General features: G+C 29.6%; 1 protein-coding gene and 1 pseudogene across 1 annotated transcript; one reads left to right on the top strand and one right to left on the bottom strand.

Moving 5' to 3' along the window:
* The first annotated feature begins 211 nt into the window (after positions 1-211).
* LOC114371537 lies at positions 212-1314 on the top strand (annotated as a pseudogene).
* Positions 1315-10020: 8706 nt separating this feature from the next.
* LOC114371536 (B3 domain-containing protein At2g33720-like) lies at positions 10021-10515 on the bottom strand. The gene has a single exon (XM_028328947.1). It carries the CDS (start codon positions 10513-10515, stop codon positions 10021-10023), a length of 495 nt encoding a protein of 164 aa, XP_028184748.1.
* Positions 10516-17376: the final 6861 nt, after the last annotated feature.

The following is a 17376-nucleotide window of genomic DNA, read 5'->3' as shown; positions in this document are numbered from 1 at the left end:
TTTGAAGCACTTGATCGAAGTCTAAGAGATGTTATTAAGGTGAAATCAAGTTCTGATAAAATCTTTGGTGGCAAAGTTATGCTATTTGGTGGAGATTTTCGGCAGATTTTGTCAGTCATTCCTAGGGGTAGTCGCTCTGATATTGTTAATTCAACTATTAATTCATCTTATCTATGGAATCATTGCCATGTTTTGGCACTGTCGAAAAAACATGCGTTTAGAAGCCAATACAGATGCAACAGACAAAGAAGAAACTGCAACTTTCGCGAAGTGGATCCTTAATATTGGTGATGGAATTGCTGACCAGCAAAATGATGGCTATGGTAATTCAATTGAAATTCCAAAAGATATGTTAATCACAGAGTATGATGACCCACTCTATGCAATAGTTAATTCTACATTTCCAAATTTATCTCACCATCATACCAATCCTAAATACTTTCAAACCAGAGCCATATTAGCTTCCACAAATGAAACCGTACAAGAAGTTAATGATTATATACTATCATTGATACCAGGTGATTATAACATACCTAATCTAATTCTTATTATATATAAATTTGGACTCTATGTCATTCTTATCAAACATTCTGCAACATTACTAATCAAATCTATTAAATATTTTTTCTCCATAATGATCTTCTAATTTTTTACTCTTTTTATTCTTTATCCAATATGATAACCTGATAAAAAATCACAGGTGACCAAATGGAATATCTAAGTGCTGATTATATGAACAAATCAGAAACACTAGAGAGTTCTCACTTTCGATCACTAACAACAGAATTTCTTAATTCATTAACAACATCCGGTCTACCGAATCATAACATCAAAATCAAAATTGGATCACCTATCATGTTGTTAAGAAACTTAGACCAAACTCAAGGACTATGTAATGGCACTAGATTAATTGTTACAAACTTAACTAAACATGTGATTGCAGCTGATATAATTTCTGGCAAAAATATTGGTCAGAATGTTTATATTCCAAGAATGTCTATGTCTCCTTCACAATCATCATGGCCTTTTAAGCTTTTGAGAAGACAGTTCCCAATAATGCTTTCTTATGCAATGACAATTAACAAGTCCCATGGTCAATCACTATCCTCAGTGGGTCTTTATTTACCTAAACCTGTCTTCTCACATGGACAATTATATGTGGCATTGTCAAGGGTTAAATAAAAAAAAGGCCTTAAAGTTTTAATCCATGACAAAGACAAAAAAAATTCAAATTCTACAACCAATGTTGTCTTCAAAGAGGTCTTTGCAAATCTTAAAAGGTTAATCCATTTCATATATATTCTCAATGATTAGTTTGTATGCTATAATATTCGATAGTTGCTTATTCATTCTCTAACATGCAGTTAGATACAAAATTATAGCTGCCAGCTTTCGACACATCAATTCCAGTTCCTACATATGAAAGCTCCATTTTTGCTGCAACCTTACAAAATAATCCAGCAAAAAAAGAGCTTAAGCCAAAAGTTCAAGATATAGGCAGAACCATATTCTTCATTCATGTACTTGAAAAAATATTTGATACAAGTATTTTGCTTACACCATTTAATATTTAAATGTGCTTCCTGTATTTTTTTCAATTCTGAATCATAGAGCTGAATATATCTACCATCAATTATAATCCCTTTGTTGGTTATTGTCCCATCAGCATTTCTTGACTTCTCTTATTTCCCTTCTTCATACATAGACACAAAAGCCTCAAAATTCCACATGAACCATTAACCACATAATTTTGTAGTAAAAATTATATCTGTCTTCGAATTTGCATCAATATCACCTGCAATAACTGCACCAAATTCTGAAACCATTGGCATCCTAAAACTCTTTGAATTAACATTAATAGAGGATGCAAATGTCTAAGGCAAATCTATTTTCCTGATATTTCATTCAATAATTGGTACTGTCCAGCAATCCAGCAACAATCTATATATATATATATATATATATATATATATATATATATATATATATATATATATATATATATATATATATATAGTAACATAGAAAGCCAGCATTCAATATTAACAATCATCCAGAGCAAGTTTAATCATTCAATCAATGCTATTGTCCAGCAAATACATAAATAACTTAAATCACATTATTTAATTAACATGATTTTAGGAAAACAAACTATATTTATACCATATATTCATTGATTAAATATTTAGCCATTTCTGGAATACCAAATTTACTATGAAATACTATAAATACGTTTAAACAAAAAACTAAAAAAGATACTTAATCTTTAAATTCTTTACATGAAAATAAAAAATTTAAACTTTATTTTTTACAAACACTTATTTCTTACAAATATCATCTAATACTCATCAATCACACCATATTTCAGGTCTTCCATTTAATCATCAGCATTTGTACAAACAACACTTTTTCTTCCCTTCATTTTTTAAGATATATATATTGCTCATGACATTCAACCACTGAAGGAAAAGTAGAAGGTAAAAGGAAAAAAAAAATATACACACGATCTAAACCATGATTCAGCTCTTGGATAATTTACAACATTCTGTGGTGTAAGGGAACAAATTCACTATTACCAAAATTCAACTGCCCCTACATGTCCAATCCATCGGACCAGCATTCAATATTCCACGATTTGCAATTTACTTGCCACGCCTCACATCACATATGTTGGCTAACCAACACTTTACTGACTAATTTATAACACAAACATCATTTCCTTACAAACATTCACTTCTTTCAACTTTGCTAAAAAACAATAGCAACTGAGCTCCGACTATGAGTTCAGACTCATCAACTGCTTCAAACAAAGTAAAATTCTTGACTCTTCTTTCCGATTTTGACTTCTATTTTTGATTCTATGATGAAATTTATTATCTACATTTCAAATTTCCTCACTTGGTTGCAGAATCCTTACCGACTTTTTCTTCTCTCTCAGTTAATGTTTTGAATTCATGCACCCATATATTTTATGTTTTATAGTTGACATCCATTCGACATGTCTAAAATTATTCTACATTAGGACTATATCAATTATTTGGACTGTTGTTTCCGTATGACCTTCAGTTTGTCTGCTTTGGAAATTTCTTTTTTGTTTCATGCATGTTGGAATGCATTCTCCAGCATTGCTTCAACTATTCTAACCATGCTTCCTCTGTTCTGGTCTTTTCTCAGTTTGTTGATCATTTTTGTATCTTCATCACTTCCACTCGATTTTTTCGCCTGCTCACACCTTCCATTTTGTTATGGCTTTGCTTTAACTTCAACCTTTCTTGCTTTTTAGATTTCATTTCTGTTCTTGCTTACTCTGATCACCCATTCCTAAAACTACCATATCATAACTTAGATCTTAACTGAATTTCCTAGCTCACAAAACCATATTAAATAATTTCATACTATCAACTATACTGATTATTTCAACTATTCTTTTCATATCGTGTTTATTTGTGCATGTTAGCCTCCCTCATTAAATTTTGTTGTTCATCATTCTATCAGCATAACAATGAAAACACTCCAGCTCAAGATTACTTTTTCTTACATATATCTTTAAAACATTCCATTAAACTTTAATTCTCTTTAATTCCCTGTATGTTTGATCAGCAATTGTTCAAGTTTATATCCATCTAAATGTCCTAATCTAGAATTACACATGCCTATAGAGGCTTAAATAACTAAATGAACACGACAAAAGATTAGAATTGAGTTGAGTATCTAACAAAGTTGTTAATATAATTGAATTAAATGTGAAAAAACCAGTACAGCAAGATGGCTAATCTGTGATGCTAATCAAGCTTAAGATAAGATGGATATTACATGGTCTGTAAAACATAAGCAATCAAATAGGCAGCAAATAAATATGAAATTACTGCAGCACGGAATGGCTAACACGAAACTATGTTGATGCGACCATCAATTGTTTTATTCTTGAATAGCTTTTATACTTTGTTTCAATAAAATTACAGCAGAGAGGAAGAACATGGATAGACATCATTTTTCTATCATTTCAGCATATTGTTCGACAATTTTACTCCTCTAAAATGACTAACCATATTTACACTTTCTGTACCGGCTTCATAGATTAAACTTTATTGCTTTGTTTCTTCCTAACTCCACATCTTTGATTATTATCTATCTGAATAATACAGCTATATTGGTTTTTATGTCCAATCTCATTCTAGGAAGAACTTCCATTTATCAGAAAACCAGCAAACATGCAGTTTAGAGCCACATTCCACAACGACAGGGTAATATTGGATTAAAACTCTTTTTTTTTGTTTTCTTCCCAGCTTATTTATTATAATTTTACATTCAATATTTTCTTGCAGGACATAATAAAAGTCCCGTTTTTTTACCGCATTCAGTGGGCACCAAAATATCCCGAATATGTTCGTTTCAAATATAATGAACTTATATATCAAATCCAACTCAGACTTCATAAGGGAAAAATCTTCTTTGCTGAAGGACTGAAACAGTTTAGAAAAGAATTGGCCATTTATGAATCCACCATCATCCATTTCTTTGCAATCGACCACATCTCAATATTCGACCTTCATTTCAGTCCATCGCTGGAACACCAGACTTTCGGGAGACCCTGGATGATATCCAGGCGGCATATTTGGACACTTGAAATAACACAATCAATGATTGACAGACCGCGGCCTTTGGTAATGATAAAATTTTTTATTATGACTCATATAAATACAAAACTAAATATTATTATTATTTATCCTCTTTTGCAGAATCTTCCAAACTGTATAACTAGACATCTAAATGTCTGCGATCACCACATGGCAATCCTTAGAAAATTTGGACCTCTGTTACAGTGGAATGTTATTGTTCTTGATATTGGAATTGACCAAACATATGTTCTGCAACCTTGGTATCAATTCCTTGAAGACAGTAATTTTTCTCATGGTGATGAAATCTCATTCTACTATAGGCATCATGAACAAATTTGGAAAATTATTATTTGGAGACAAAATAATTGGAATAACAATGATAGTGATAGTGACTAAATTAAGTTTAGGTTATTTCTTTTGTTTACTAACATTATCTTCGTCAATGAAATACAAACGATCTAATTATTATTAATATTACCCATATTTGTGTTCATTTTTATTCTGTTTTATTGAATAAATTAAAATTCGTACAGAATAAATTACAAGTGACCCGTGCATACGCACGGGTTACCAACTAGTTAATAATAAAATTGTATAAAATTGAAAATAAAATTCTATAGTTAATGATTAAATCAAATTATAAAAAAATAATTTTTTAATATTGGAAACTTTTGTCGGTTTGTGTCTTACTCATGTGTCCCAATCCCATAGAAAGGTTTTTTATTTTACTAAAATGCATTAAAAATGAAAAATAATTACCATATGGGTTAATTAAGAAAATATTTATTAAAATGAGTGGTTTTTGTCACCTTGGAATGTAGGAGGTTTAGTGCTTTTTATTTATCATGTGTATTTAGTCGACACAAAATATTTGTTTAAGATTATAAAACAGAAAAAGTTTATTCTATTAAAAAATACTTTTTAAAAAAATTTTAAATGAAACCACTGATTCTATTTTTATTTTAATTTTTAATTAAGCTTATAAATATAAATAAAAAACAAAGTTTTGGTGAAGTTTTGGATTAGCTATTAATTTTTTAAGAAAAGTTTTGGTGAAGTGCATGAAATAAAGATAAAACAAAAAACTAATTATGTTCATTTAAAGTTTACCTAATTGAATACTCATTTAGAAGGAATTTTAGTTTTTTTTTTTAAAAGTCTGGGATCATTTAATTCTATATTTTTCTTAAATAAAGTAACTTACAGTGTCCACTTGTACCCTCTTTTTAGGCTTCCCAAAATAGAATTTTTTTCCTAATTAGTTTATATGAAAGTTCTACTTTTAGGTCTTTATTATTTGAAAACATTTTTTTCTAATTTGGCCGTTGTTTGATCATTTATAAGAAAATTAGTTGTGATTTACTGAAAAATACTTAACCAAAAAATTGTACATGAAAAATTTGAGGTTCAAACTATTTTTTATTTTGTCTCACAGAGATATTTTTTATTTATATTTTAAAGTTAAAATTTTCACTCAATATCATACAACAAAAACTTATACAAAGAGGGGTATAAGAGGGAAAAAATATAATGATTTTTGTCGATATGATTTGTAGTATATTATAACAATACTAAATTACATAATGTTCTTGGTTACCAAGAGAAATAAAAATACATACGTGTGTTGTTTCATTCTTTCGTTACAAACAATAAGTACCTTTTTTCTAATTAATTATACATTTATACTAATTATAAATAGTTTCATCAATATAACACACACATGATTGGTTGATATGAAAATAAATTGTTAAGTTAAGAGTTTAATTTTAAAGGTATTTTGCATTGATCTGACCCATGCTAAATAGAGTGAAAATGTGTCAAGTGATCTTAGTCATTAAACGAATATTTAGCGATGGTTTGCTAGTAGGGTTCCTCCATTCTTGTGTTATAAATATCACCATATTGATAAATACTTTCTTGACCAATCTATATTATGGTAATTTGTTTTTGTTTTTAAAACATTTTGTTAAAAAAAATATGTATCAAAGTATAATAAAAAAGGATTTTAAAAGAATTTTATTTTAAAAAAAAATCTTGAGATGTTCAATCATGATTTTTAAATAATAAAAATTAAATAAGTTATGCGGTATTCAAATAAGACTACTAAGATGTTTTAAGAAATTCAATAAAGTCTATTAGTATTCAATTAAGATTTTTTACAACTTAAAAAAAGTCTTTTAGTATTCTAAAGTATACAAATTTCCTAGATTCTTTCTTAGGATGAATTTTAATAAATTTCATAAGACTTTTTAGGAGAAAATAACATTAAACCATATCACCAAAATCCTTGAATTTTATGAGACTTTCATTCTTTTTTTTTCTTTTCCTACAAATTGAATGTTTTTTTTCTCACACATAATTCATTGTCTCTTTGTTAAAGACATTTTTTATTTTATTTTTTTACTCTTTTGACTAATGGTCAACATGCTTTAAATTCATGTGATAAGTGAATAAAATTGATTATCTTTATCAATAATTTTAAATGTTCTTTTTTAAATTAAGTCTTTTGAAATCTTAAAAATTGAAAATATTCTTTTAAATTTTATGAATTCTTACATAAATTCATTAAAATCTAAACTACAAAATTCTAATGATTAAAAGTATTTTAAAAATTCTTTTAAAATCATATTGCAATACACCCAAAAAAAACTCAATTGAAAGTTCTCTTCTTCTATCTATCTGATTCGCTTCTTCTCTCTCTCAATCTGATTCACTCTTTTTTTTTTCTTCCCAATCTATCTATCTGTTATTCTTTTTTCTTTTGAGAAACGTTTTGCAATTTGGAAAGTTCATTGGTTTTTGGATAATTTGTTGCTTTGCTTGGCTCATGTTCGCATCGCATGCATGGCTCACGTTTTTGTGATTTTGAATTTCGAGTTTGAAATTTGAGTTTTCTTTGCCGCAATCTCCGTTATATTTGCTTTAATCTGATCCTTTTTCCTTTTCTGTTTAATAAAAGTACGAACATAAGGCGATCGTGGTTTTGGGTAGTGTAGTTACGATGCTCATTTATTTCTAATTTGTTATATGAATTTTTTGTTTCTCTTTTCTATTTGATTCTCATTCTTGTCCAAAAATCACATGAACTTGTTGGAATTAGGATTCAATGCTTGAATCTGAAATCACTTTTGTTGTCCATTTATTACTTGATGAAATGCCAATTTGGTGTGTGCCTATCCGATGATTTCAATAGAAAATTTATTCTAATGAATTTTCACTGTGTAAAAATCACATGAACCTCTGTTAATGCTTAAATCAAGCATGCTAAGATTTTTGCACTGATTCGGGAATATCACCAAAAAGGCGATTTCCAGTGAGCATTAACACCTGCAGGTTCATAAGCTGTCAAAATTCTGGTGGAATTGTTCCGATGAATCATTTGAAGCCAAGTTCAAGAAGATGAGATTTGAACACAGAAAAGGGTTTGCCAATTCCTGATTTCCTCAGGAAGATCACCACTTGAATTGTTCTGAGTAAGGATACGAACTTCTAGCTTCCCTGGAGAAAAAATGCTTCCCGGAATAGGACCTTCAAGGTGGTTTGAATGCAGGTTAAGTATAAGCCAAAAAATGATTCTCATAAGCAGCAAAAACTCTTAGACTGGTCCAATTCCCCACCATAAATGGTATCAAACCACTGAAGTGATTGTCGAAAATCTTGTAAACTCTCAAGGCCCTGAAGTTCCTAAGGTATCTCTCCCACGGTCCCACCAACAAGTTATTGGAAAGGTTCTATGTTTTGAGTCTCCTTAGAGCACCCAATTCTGGTGGAATTGAACCTTCTAACTTGTTTAAATATAAGTCTAGATATTCAAGATAAAATAAATTATTTCCAAAAGCAGGTGGAATCATCCTATGAAAATCATTATTTGAAAGTTCAAGCACTTCAAAGCTTTGAGTCTGATGAGAATGAGCTTCTCCACAAGTGAGTGAAACCTTCCCAGGAACAGCAATCTGAATTGTTGGCATTCCATGCAGAAACTCTGAGCTCTTGTATGATAGCAAGTAGTATAGTTTGTTCCTGGGACTCAGAACCCACAAGCAGAGATTGACAGATACCAAGTTAACAGAAAATGCAACAAGCATAGAATTCTCATCACTGAATACACCATCCTCCAAAAAGTTCTTGGAAATGTGAAAATTTATGGAACGAAGAAAGCTACTATTTGCAACACACCCTCAGATGAAGATCAGTTTTACTTATTGCTTCATTACAAGAAAAGAGGTTAATTCACACATTTTATCCTTATTTTCTTAGCATTCAGCTATGTTAGAGTAAACATTGTACTGTGAATTCCTCTCATTTTAAATAAGCTTCTAATTCCAAATAGAGCTTCTTAATCTGTATTGAATATGTTATTGATTTCTCCTCAATTCCAAAATGTTTGAATCCCTATCCAAATAGTTCTGCCATGGGGCCGAGACATGCATCTATGTTATAAAATAACTCCTAATCACAAGTAGTTAAAGCAAAGTTTGCCACTTCAAAATGACACCCATTTGAAAGAAGGGAAAAGTGTTAAGGAAAAAATAAACAAACCAAGAAAACAATTATCTATATAAGCAAAAGTGACAGAGATTAATTAATCCTGAAAATTAAGATATTTCTCCATGTTCACATGTATCTTATTCTATGGCATAAACTAAAGTAACTATTCTGTTATGATTCATGCTCCGCTAAGTAAACTTTAAAAGCATCTTATCTATTTTAAATTCAAATTCAACAACACAAGCTAACTTGAATTTAAATTGAGGCAACATAAGCTTGTAAAAACTTAAGTCTGAAATTTCTCTATAGATAAGGAACAAAAATGGTCAGACCAGACCAACATCTTTTCACAATACAGTGTTTCTGATATTTTTGACTCAGAAATTTCCATTCATCTCATTGGAAAAGTCCAACCCACATTTCACTGTATATTAGATTCAACTTCTTGATATCATGTGCTAACGAAGCACAAGATTTAGACTCATGATATTGAGTTCGGGATACTCAGAAATTTAATCTACAATGGGCATTTTGTTGAATAAAAAGCAGGCAAAAATTAAAATGAACAAAATCATGCCAATAATAACTATAGAACATTAGACAACACTGACAAACTTAGTCGCATTAGCCACTAATTGAATAACAGAGCTTAGTTGCAAAATAGTAGTAAGCCAATAAACATACACAGAACTAGACAATTAAGAAAAAAACCAAAAAGAGACAAAACGGGGGATATAGTTGTAGTTCAAATTTCACTGGAAAAGATTACAGTAGAAGCATATATGTCTATACATAAGACCTTCAAAACAAGACTTTGAAGGCTTATAATAAATGGAAGAATGGTTAGAACCCCTCATTCTACACAATTGACTACAGTAAAAAAAAGAATAACTACACAATTGACTAGTGGTGCCTATCCCATGTAGTTGACTTGAAGAACAGAGAATTCAAAGCCATTCTTGAATGGATTCCATTGAAAACCAATCTCATCTCCTTTCCTTAAACCCCTTCTTGCAACAAAATCTTTAATCCAATTACCAATGAAGACATAGCTTCTTGAAGAGACCCATCTCTTGAAAACAAGAGAGTGCATGGAGTTGGTGTCCGCATCCCAAATCTGAACAGAAACTCCACTATCAATCTGATCAGCATCATCCCCCAACACAGGCAGCACAAACTTCTCTGCCATTTCTCTCGTCAGTATCAACCTGCTCATGCTCCCAACATCGCTCTCTTTCAACACTTTCTTGATCTTCCAAACCTCATCATCTTCATTCTTTAACTTCTTATTTCTTGAACCAACATTGGCTTTGTTGCAAAGCTTCCTCTTCTTGGTGGATGAAGAACAAGCAAAGCTTGGGGTGCAAGAACACATACCCAACGTCAAATGGGTGCAAACACTAGCCATTATACTGGTACGAGAAGAGGTTACTTAGTACTTATCACTCAAGCGGTTGTTTGTTGTTTTTTTTTTCTTACAATAACATATATAAAACATAAAACTCCCATCTTCTTTTATAATATATTCGATCCTTATTGATAGATTTAGATAATATAGCCGTTAAAAATGTAATATTTTTTATATAAAAAAGATTACATCTTTTTTTCTTTCGGTGAATGGTTCAAAATGTAATCTTGTTCAGGATTGTTAAAAATAATTATTAAAAATAATGATAATAATTACTCACACAACACACAACTGCAATGACTGTCCGAATCAAAAATAAATAAAATAATCTAATCCGAACAAACTAGATTAATTGTCCTGAAGTAATCTTGTTCAAGTTTGTCTAAAATTTTATATCACATGAAATATATGTAAGAAAATATATAAAATTAATTTAAATTAATTAACATTTGACCTTTAAAAAATAATATGTCCATCTTTTTTTAGTCAGTCCTTCTAAAATGTGTGTTCATTATTTAATATGTTTTATATCAAATTGAAAATAAAATCACCAAGCATTAATTATAAATAAAAAAATCATTTAGCTTAAACCAAAAGTAGGAATTTTAATTTGGAACTGGATTTATTTTATCAGTTTGGAAATGTTTTTTATTAAATCAAAATATCAACTATATAATTACCAACAAGGTCCAATAGAGTTGGTCAACAAAGTCCAATAAAGATGGTAGATGGTTAGATTCTTTAAGCATATTGATTGGGTTTTGTTTCTCTGGTTGAGCATGAACAAACTTTGTTAGAAAATACAAAACTTACTTCAATGGTCTCTATCCCTTTGAGATTAGTCTCATGACTTTCGGCTATAAGAATACCTTATTTCAAGCAGAGAAAAAAATATCAGCTATATAATTTACTTTTCTTACCATTAGAGATATAATATTTGATTTCTTACATGCAAATTAAACTAGAGTATCTCACTCGTGTCATGCACGGACAAATGTTATTTATGAATATTTTATAAAATATTTTAAATATATTATTCTAGAAATTATCTACAATGAAAATATTACATTTTTAATTATCAATTTTGGTGTACATTATAGATATATAGTTGATTATATATTTGGTAGACTATTTTTTTAAAATGAAATAAATGAGAGAATTAAAATTTTTCTATTTAAATATTTATTTTAAAATAACATTTCAATCAATTTAAAGACTTCCTTATTACAATAAAAAAAATTATGAAATTATATTTTCCATATATATTTATATATTTTTTTAAATTAAAACTTAAATTCAAGTAATGTGTGCCATGTATGACATATATGCTAATAAGGATCACATTAGGTAACATCCTAAACCTTTTATAAATTTCTACCATTAAAAAATAATTCATCACCACCATAGTTGTTTCCAGCACCACCACTATTATATATCAAAATAATGAGTTATTCTTAATGTGTGTACATTATTTAATACAATTTAATGGTCATGTACGACCAATATAAAAGAATTTTACACAATCATGGGTTGTGATTAGATAATGATGTAAAACTTTTATAATACTTATCTTAAAAGTCAACAAACATACCATACTCATGGGTGTAAAACTTTTTACACGGTCAATGTATAACTTTTTTTCTATTTAATATGTCTTATTAAACCGAAAACTTAATCATCAAGCATTAATTATAAACAAATAATGCTAATTTAACTTAAAACAATAAGTAATTAAGTAGATAGAATTGAACAAAATAAATAATAGAATGACCAAATAAGTAATTAAGTCTAAAATAAAATAAAGACTTAAACATTAAAATATTATTTAATTTTTTTTATGCACTTAATACTTTGACATACTTGGTGTCCTGAATACTCTGTAAATTTCTATCATAAAAAAGTGACTCATCACCATTGTCATTGTTGTCACTACTGCTATATATGAAACCAATGAGTCATTCTTAATGTGTGTACATTATTTAATATGTCTTATTAAATAGAAAATTTTGATCATCAAGCATTAATTATAAAAAAAATAATGTTGATTTAACTTAAACCAGTATAAATAAATAAATAATTTTGAACAAAAAAGACCTAATGAATTACTTGTTTTTTAAATAAGTAAAGACCAAATTGAATACAATAATAAATAGTGACATCAAATAAGTAATGAAACCTAAAATAAAATAAAGGTATACTTAATACTTTCACGATTATCATCGTTATTGTCATCATTATTACTATTATCATTATTATCATCATCTCTATTACTATTGCTATTTTTGTCACCATTATCACTATTATATCATGATCATCTTATCATTATTGTCACTATACTATCATCATTACTAATATTATCATTATTGTTATCACTAGCACCATGAAAACTATGACATTAAGCTTTTAGAGTTTCCACCATATACCAGGGTCGTGGTTGCCTCGATCAAGGCAAGTTTGATTGTGGCCTTAGGCCCCAATTTAAGTTCTTAATAGTTTTTTATATTTTTAAAATTTAATTTAAATTTAAATTAGTAGGTTGTATATTATATTATATTTATTTGTAGTTAAATTGCTACTAAGATTATACAATTAAAAATATGTATATACATAAATATTATAACAAATTACATGTGCCTTTCCTGCATTTGAGACTTATTGCATTCACCTCCCTTTTTATTTTGACCCTAAGCAAAATCCCCTGCTCCTTAACAATGCTTAGCCTGTTAGCAGAATTCGGCACATGATTAGCATATGATGGGGTTATATTTTTTTCTTCCAAAATTACCCTCCTCCCCTTCCTTCAATTGCCAAAACCTAGAACATGAATGTGAAAAAAAATGAACTTTACTGTCCATCGTCAGGAGACCAATATTGATTCACAAAATGAAGATGGTGTAAAATAAAATTCAACAATCTATTCATCACAATGGTTTCATTATCCCAAACAAAGTTCACCAAAATCGATATGTTTATACCCATTAACATCATTGTTGCACATCATAAAACCAAAAATACAATGAGATATTTTTTCAATGTTAAATTTAAAAAACCGCTGCAAAATCAAAATCAATAATCTTAGGGGTGTATCAAACAAATACTTTTTCAAAAAAAAAAGTCATTTATCCACTTATACACGGTTAACTTCTCAAAGTTCATTAAAAATAAAAATATAATCAAGAAGCTCTAAATTTAAAAATTGTGAAGATCTCTCAAATAACACATTCTAGGACATGTTGTTGATGGGCTAAAAGAGTAAAAAGAAATTATAAATATCTACAACTTTCAACAAAGAGACATGAAATTATGTATGATAAGATAAGAAAACATGTCAATTGACAAGAAAAGAAAAAAAAGTATAAAAAATCTCAAGATTTATGTGAGATTGTTTAATGTGTATTTTTTACCAAAAAATCTTGTGAAATCCATTCTACAAGAGAACCCATTGAAATTTATATATTTTTTAATATTATAAGATTTTCTTTAAGTTGTAAAAAATCATAATTGAATATCAACAAATTTATTAAATTCCTTAAAAAATTGTAATAAGCTTGACTAAATACCACAAAGCTTATTTTTATTATTTAAAATTTTTGATCCAATACCCCAAAACTTATTTCTTAAAAATAACTTTTAAAATCTTTTATAAATGTTAATTGAATACATTTTTCTTAATGTTCTTTGTCGAGCTTTGGATGGGAAATAAAGTGCTGTCTTTAAATGCCTCCAAGAGATCAAAACAAATTAAGCCTAGAAAATGTAAGTGGTTCAATCCTTCGAAAGACTTGCGGATGAAAACATTGAGATTACTAATCTTGGAAACAAATAGAAAAAGAAGCCAGAGAACATGGGAGATACGCGCGTATGACTCCGCAAACACAGCGGCAGCACCAATCCTTTGTTGCCGGATATTTTTGCACAGTACGCAGCCTTCCATTGTGAGAATAGGGTTAACTTGAAGGGTTTTTTGTGACATTTCACTACAAGCTAATACTGTCAATTAACAGAATTGACATATAGGGATGTCAAAAAAATGCATTTTATCGTAGGGGAGTGAACTCTAATCAGTCCTAAACATAGAAGAGATGGATGTAATTTATTCTAAATATTATCCTAAATTATTTAAGAAGTTTTATTACTCATTAAAGAAAGTTATATAGAAAAATCATTTTATATTTGTTTTAATGTCAAACAAAAAATAGCATATTGAAATCTCAAATGAACATATAGATTAAAATTCATAATAGTACGATCTAATGTATGTATAAAAATCAAACATTCAGTTGAAGATTTTTTTTTTGGATTTTATAAAAAAATATCTCATTTAAGTCTTGATTTTTTTTATATATATCAAATCGATTGTGTTTCTCTTATGTAAAGCTAATCTAAACAAATTTCAAAACATGAAATCACTTTTGACTTTTTTTAAAAATTTTAAAGGAGAGAAAACTTAGAAATATATATATATATATATATATATATATATATATATATGTATATATATATATATATAGAACAAATTTAAGTATTAGTGACTATTAATTTGATATTAATCAAATTAAAATGCATGTAACAATTATAGAATATTATTAATCATATTTGTAATTGTTATCATTCTCAAAAGTTTTGTAAATTAATTTTTTTAGATTGAATTTAAGATCATCTATGTTGCAAGATAACAAAATCCACTTTCAAAGAATAAAATCACGTTCACGCAAAATCTTTCTCCAAATAACAAAAACATAAAATTGACTAAAAACATTTCAGTTTATATTGTTTTTATCAACCCTTGCACTTTATGTATGTGTATAAGGAAATTGCCAATTAATTATACTTTACAAAGATTTCCATGGCATGAAGCTTTTCCTGGCATCACAGATGAAAAGAAAGAGAAAAATAAATAATTGAATTTGGAATATAGAAACCAATATTTCCATATATATCTTGGACCTAGAGCACCGTCAAAGCAACATTGCTTGGAAACCTTACCATTTTGACCAATAGTTAACTTCAGCAGGATTTCTTCACCAACTGCTAGAATATATAATTCGGTAACAAGTTTGTTATCTGATGTGAACTTGAGTAGGAGCGGATCGCTTGATACAGGTTGTAGAGTTTTTTGTTTGACGCCACTTCCGGTGAAGGAAGATAAGTCAGGGTAGACGCCACAAGGATTACCTTGATAAGTCTGATAATTGGTTCAACAAGGAACCCCGAGAGAAACTCTCACCCAATTTTATGAAAATGCCCAAAAGTTTTTTTATTCAAAACAAAAACCCATACTTATAGTGTAGCTGAACAAAAAGATAAAAATAGACATGAGCCTTCTAAACAGTTTGGGCCAAAATTACAATAAAAATAAATTATAACTAAAAACTTATTTAACTTAGACCTTCAAATTAGTTTGGGCCTTCAACAACAATTAATAGTCTTGATAGTGTCTCTGCCTCTGGGCCTTCATCCTTCTCTACTTGGGCCTTCATCCTTCTCCACTCGGGGGCTTTGTCCTTCTCCACTTGGGCCTTCGTCCTTCTCCACTTGGGCCTTTAGCCTGTATTTGGCCAGTTTCATGATTCTCATCATTCCCTCCTTCTTGGAAAACATTTGTCCTCAAATGTCCAGGATCATCACCGGGTTCAAGTACCACTTCCTTCCTTTTCTTGTTGGCTTGCTTGGCATAGTTTTCATTCTTCTTTGCAATTTGCACCTTCACTTGGTCATACAATCTTTTCACATACTCAACTTTGGCATGTGCATCCTTACGTTGAGTCTCTTGGGGATTGCTTTTGTAAGTTGGCCTGTTAGGCAATGAAGCTCCGGGGAGGAGATCAACTTGATGTTCTATGCCTCTTGAAGGTGGTAGTCCATGAGGAATCTCCTTAGGAAAGACATTTTTAAATTCCTGCAATAATGGTTGAACACTAGGAGAAATAGAAATAGTAAACTCATTAGAATTATCAGTAGAAATTTTACTGTCTTTGCAATACTGTAGATTGAGTGGTTCATGAGCAGGTAACACTTTCCTCACTTCACTCGCCTCTGCAAAATAATTAAATTTTCTCTCATGTGTATCACTCTCTCTCTTATGTGTATCACTCTTTTCCTCGGGTGTATCACTCTTCTTTTTCATATTCCTTTGTGGTGCCTCACTATTTTCTTTCTCTTGTTCTCTCTTTTCTCCCATTCTGATTTGGTCATCACACACTTCTCTAGGGGATAGAGGTTTAAGAGTAAATGAGGAAGATTTGGCTATTCGTCTGTAAGGCTTTTCTTTGTTACGGTTCAACAAACGTTGCATTTGTGTAGTCCACGCGTCCATAAATAAGCGTTGAGATTCGTCCAGATGATGATATACACCACCATTATCACCAGCTCTTGCCATGATTAAGGAACAAAGAATTTTGCAGTAAATTAAAAAAAAAAATTCAGGACCTCACCACACTCTACTCACGTGTTTCTCTCTTTGATGGTAGTTCACTCGTGTTTAATGCTCTCAATATAGGCTTTTGTGTGATGTTTTCACTCTTGCCTTTTACCACTCACTCCTTCTTAAGTTCCTGGATGGATCGAATTAGACACACAAGCTAATATAAAATAAAAGGAAAGACAATATAATTATCTGAGTAACAGATTTGATTTGGGATAACAACTTGGACTTGATTTGGATAGCAGATTGGATTTGATTTGGATAACAGATTAGATTTGGATAAAAAAAATTGATTTGATTTGATTTGGATAATAGATCAGATTTGGATAACAAATTAGACTTAATTTGGATAACAAATATGATAACAAATAAGATAACAGATAGGATAACAGATAAGATAACAGATATGACAAGTAAACTTCAAATGCTCATAACTT

Source organism: Glycine soja, chromosome 10 (genome assembly GCF_004193775.1).
Source record: "Glycine soja cultivar W05 chromosome 10, ASM419377v2, whole genome shotgun sequence".
Classification (NCBI taxonomy): Eukaryota; Viridiplantae; Streptophyta; class Magnoliopsida; order Fabales; family Fabaceae; genus Glycine; species Glycine soja.
This window is presented reverse-complemented; position numbering and strand designations above follow the sequence as displayed.

What these genes read in the sequence shown, in the direction of transcription:
- LOC114371536 (XM_028328947.1), bottom strand. Translation starts at nt 10,515, where the DNA reads ATGGCTAGTGTTTGCACCCATTTGACGTTGGGTATGTGTTCTTGCACC.